At 37.9% G+C, this 5,287-nt stretch overlaps 1 protein-coding gene across 1 annotated transcript; it reads right to left on the bottom strand.

Moving 5' to 3' along the window:
- Positions 1 to 490: 490 nt before the first annotated feature.
- Positions 491 to 4,543, bottom strand: LOC139443975 (cyclic AMP-dependent transcription factor ATF-3-like). Its single transcript, XM_071224863.1, has 3 exons — positions 4,208 to 4,543; positions 2,211 to 2,318; positions 491 to 1,357 (listed from the first exon to the last, which is right to left on the bottom strand). The coding sequence occupies exons 1-3, from the start codon at positions 4,439 to 4,441 to the stop codon at positions 1,205 to 1,207; spliced, it is 495 nt and encodes a 164-aa protein (XP_071080964.1). The 5' UTR covers positions 4,442 to 4,543; the 3' UTR covers positions 491 to 1,204.
- Positions 4,544 to 5,287: the final 744 nt, after the last annotated feature.

Genomic DNA, 5,287 nt, shown 5'->3' with positions numbered 1-5,287 from the left:
AGTCTGGACCAGACAATCCAGTGATTGACATCATGAGCATCGATCCAAGCAATTGGGATCCGATGACATGCATCAACCGAGTCAGCGAGCCTGACCACCCGATCCCGTTGGTCGCATCTTACGACAAGCATAGTCGACTTTTACGGCAAGCATGGGTTGCTGAAGACCTATCCTACCCCGGATCTTCACGGGTCTCAAGAAAACTGTTTATATCCAACAGTCGATACATTTATTAAGCTATTGACATCTAATAATAGTCAAACCGGCTAACCATGTTCATGCTATACCTGTTCATGCTATACCTGTTCATGCATGATATTAACTGTATTCCAAATGCTTCCATGTTTTTGTGAGTGTATATTTTCTTCTGAACCTACATACATCGTAAAATAAGCAGAACATCATTGTAAAAATGAAACAATGAAAATAACATATTTTTTTATTTCAGGTTAAGAACATTTATTTCAATACAATGACTAATTTTGCTCCTGTCAATTTGGCAAAGAAAATCAATACATTGTTTTCATGGTTTGCATGAATAATAATTTATATTAATTAATATTTATATCAGTGCAGTACAAACCCACAACTCGCCGTATCTGTGACACACCCTCCCACTTGCGCCATGCCACAATAACACACACACACACAATCATCTCCAATCTTCCCGATCAGTCTCATAAAATATAAAATTATATTATATGTCAGTTACACATGTGTACATATTTTGGCTAAAAAAATTAATCTCATTTCGTTCTTGGTATGACTGCTAATTATGAAATGGTATCCAGTGTTTAAGAGATCTTTGGAAAGACGATTGTCTTGAAATGACTCGTAGAGACTAAATGAAAACAGGCCATATGAAAATAAAGGCAATGTAAATATATGTATATATGGTATGTTCATTTTATCATGGGAATGAAATAAATAGTTTTGAGATCATGATCCATATCTTCTCATGGAACAGTCCGCCATTCTTCTAAGTCAGAAGCCCGAGTGCCACACACTCCGCACGGCTCTATGTACAGCTGACCCATGTGCTGCACGTGCTTTATGCATATTAAGTGACAAATTAAGAATGTTGATTTCATTTGCACCACTTATTTTGGACCGTCGACGAATGCCCACAAACAGTTCTTGAGATAAACACCTTCAGCCACAACCCTATAGCATTCCCCAATGTCCCAAATGGTCCCAAATTGTGTCAGCAAAGTGGGTTGGGGGCAGGGACGAGTATCGGGCTGCTGCACGTGAGAAGATGCTCGGCGAGTTGAGAAAAGAGGCACGCACGTTCTTGGAGAAGATCCTTGACCTTGGCACGGAGGGCCGTGTTCTTGTCAAGAAGCAGTTCCATCTCCTAAAAGATACAAAGTATAGTTTAGATTACCGGCGGTTCAGGTTTGATGAAATTTATGCTTTTGTAAATATGTTTTCAAGTGTACACGGCAAAATGGGGGTATTTCTGTTAGATGTTCAACTTTTTAATTGAATATAAAAAACTCTCGGTAAAATTGTCAATTTTATTTAGATAATACGTTCAGCCTTTTTAATACGGATCCCATCCAACCATCTTCGTCTGCATCAGTAGCGAATGGGTGACCTTGGTTGAACGACGCTCTGGATAGTATATCAGTTACGCAAACTTCGTGTGGGGGGAAATCCCGAAGTGATGCAGGTCTTAGACGTTTACCAAATTTGTGAAACCAACGAGAACAGTATGGTGCTGACAAACCAAGAAACATAACCATGTCAAATCTCGGATTCAAACCCATGATCACTGGTTTCAAAATATGGGAGATGTTTTAAGTACTACGATTATAATATTCGTGGGGAGCTGTTTCTTCAGAGCCATGCCAAAACTCCCTTTTCCAGCCAGGTTAATTTGCTGGTAACGAAAGTATCTGGATTAACGAGGTTCGTAAATGTAGTAGGTGGAAAATGTCACGTTTTACTACCGACGTCACGGTGTTATGTTGATGTCGCACTCTGTATTAAGCCACTTGCAAAGAACACCAAAACCTGGATATTGAGATTTATATAGTCACGAAATACCTATTTACCTAAATAAAACAACAATCATATTTAGCATGAACTGCACGTGCAGCACGTAATCATATGCATAAAATACTACTGTTCATTTGGACACAAATGACTTCCACGTGATCAAATGACGCCATTTCATTGGACAAGAGCCTCTAGCTATGTCCCACCTGCAGGTGCGCGTCTGTTTCATCCTTCTTCTTCTGTCGGAACCGTTTTGCTGCTCGTCGGTTCTGTTCCTGCCTCTTCTTCCTCTTCTCCACTTCCTCTGCGGTCAGCTGCAGCAATACACGAGACGTACAGGTTAACCAGGCTCCAAACAGTGTCAATAATATTCAACTTGTGTGCAACTTATTCCCTAAATTCGTGTGAATTGTTAATTATTGATGTTTGGGGGAAACATCGTATCGTGTAATGTCTTGTTTTGATTAAAACATTTTTAAAAAGTCTGTACAAAAATCGCATTTATAACGTGACGCTTTTATTTACAAAACTTGTTTAAACAATTGTTGTTCTGGACCAAACTCGATTTTAAACAGAGTCTCGTGATGCTGCTTGAATGGGGTCGGGTGCGGCGTTAAAAGCATTCACTCACTTGATAGTTATTAAATACGTTTTCAGTGATTATGATTCGTTTTTTTAAAATATAAAATATATTGGTCAAGATGCTGTAGGTTGTCGCAGTACTGTTGTCCGATCTGTATTTACCAACTTTGTCAAAGAAATCAGAGGTACTTTGTAAACGAACAACTAAAACATTACGTTTACGTGTCGTGTAAAAGTGCCACACACTGGTGTAGAGGATACAGGACATTTGAAAACAAAAGACCCAGAAATATGGAAACTAATTTCTCATGTATGAAACAAACCCACAGTTGCATAAAAAAATACATAAATCAAAGGGAACTCCAAGTGTCACAAAGTTGAAATGCTGGAACGTTTTATTCACGACGAAGACTCCAGTAATGTTTTATAGAAAAGAGTATTAACAGTTAAGAAAATTTACTTTTTGTACGCTATTGTTGATATGCGTGACATCATCATAAACACACAGCTGAGTTCTCCAGACGGAATCTCGTGTTTGAATTGTATCAAAGCAGAATATAAATAAGTAAGAAGGGCATATTGATAGTTTTATGGGCCGCATGACGTATTGCTTGCACGGGAACATGTTTGGGTTCATGAAATGTGGTTGGTAATAATGTTCTGAGTATAGCGTACGTGGATATGTCTGTTCTGGTATATTCACAATATACCCACAAATACATACACACATTCCGATACATTCGACAACCAAACATATTGCTGTTTGTGGATAAAACGAAATATCATCAAGTATTGTGTGAATATTGACATCAGAAACTTCTATTGAAATAAGAAAATATAGGCCAAGAAAATCAAGAAAACGTTACGACGTTTCTATGAAACAGCACTACTTTTCATAATTTAGAACTTATTTTATGCCTTGTTTTAGAATCTTTAAAACTCATGTATAAAAATACTCTTTGTGGTCATTAAAACATAATCAAACATATGTTGTAGTTAGTATTTCTCCGTGTGTTTCAATGAGCGGTTAGATTGTTTCCATACTGAACAAAAAAGTTAGGAATCATGAAATATTTTATATAGAGTTCGCATTTAGACAAACCCAGTCTTCACTACCAAAACAATATCCCTAAAAATATCCCTAATCCCTAATTTTTTGTTCAGTATATAAAACTGAGGCACTATGCACCTCTGCCTTCAGAAATAATCCTACAGATTGATAAAGATTGTGTAATCTGTTACTGGTGAAATGATAAAGTCGCCGAGTATCTGCAACCGTTACTACAAGCTTTTATCTACACTGACCTAAATATAAAAACACGTTTTCTGTCTCCAAACAGAAATGAAACACTAGCATAACTAAATGTAATTAAATAACTAAGGAGATTACATTACGTCTGTTCATCAATAAAATTTACCAACAAAATGAATGACGCACCGTTAGACGTATGCGGCGTTGGAGAGGATAGACCAAGTCGCTCAAGGCAATACAAACAAAAGTTTACGAAACAGAAGTTTCCATAACTTTCATATATAGATATTACGTAGGCATTAATCAGCGCCATTATTGCTCCGAATCACAATATTTTCCTTCCCGTGTCATAAAGTCCTGTAGTGTTACCTCGTGCGTGTGAGAAGTAGAAGAAGAAGTGTTTAAGCTGGACACATTCATCTCGTCTTTTCCCTCTGTAAGTCTGCGAGACTGTATCGTATATCGTAGTTCCTGTTTCAGTAGGGGGGTGATGGAGTTACTGGCCAACGCCCGCTCCTGAGCGTTCAGCAGCTCTTGGTCCTGAATACAACCAACATCGACATTGCCAGGTAAGTTAAAATCAAATAAATCTTCTGAAAACATTGTCAAAAAGGAAGACTTTGAAAAAGCGCGAATCACGTGTGTGTAGTTAAGCCGTGTTATAGAGTAGCGCCACGCGACCACACTCCACTGTAAGGTCGATGCTATGTGGTTACTGTTGTTGTTATCGCGCATTAACGCGCGTTACTCTCGAACCGAGGGCTCGTATGAAGCCACACATGACATTACGTCAGCAAGGTGAGTCTATTTATAGCAGAACTTGTCGCGGCAGCTCGCATGCACTTGTCAGACTTTGCTAAGCTTGGCGGGATAAGCCCCAATGGTGTGTCGCCATACAATCTGTTACAAAACAGGAAGACAGACTCATGTGTAGCCAACGACACAAGATTAATCTGTATTTTTTTTAATTTCCCGGATCAGTTATAATAGCTAAATCATAATTATCCCTATATAGGTCACACATACTACTGAGAACATAGAAAATTACTCGACTTTGTTGCTTTAATTATTGTCTTGTTTTTCCACACACAAACTCGTTATTTGTGTTAATGGTAGTTATTTTACTGGTCATCAAATACGGTTGACATGTAAATGTGATAGGGGGTGGACGAACGAACAATTTATTTTCCACCAAAACAGCAATTAAGACGTTAAAGTGATTATTTTAATGGACAAGACAATGTGACAATTACCGGTTTCAATTAACCCGGAAACCATAACATCCACATATTTATACCCGGCCTGTATACATTGTATATGGTCATCTGGTTAATAAGAAAAAAAAATTGTGATCAGATGAAAAGAATATTTCCCCCGACTTTTAAGACAATATTACCGGAAGATCCACAATTTAGGTACAAAAATATAAAACTTTGGCCTAATTTTCTA

The sequence above is a fragment of the Haliotis cracherodii genome, unplaced genomic scaffold (assembly GCF_022045235.1).
Source record: "Haliotis cracherodii isolate W230 unplaced genomic scaffold, xgHalCrac1.p SCAF_5, whole genome shotgun sequence".
Classification (NCBI taxonomy): Eukaryota; Metazoa; Mollusca; class Gastropoda; order Lepetellida; family Haliotidae; genus Haliotis; species Haliotis cracherodii.
Note: the sequence above shows the minus strand (reverse complement) of the source record. Positions and strands in the feature narration are given on the sequence as shown.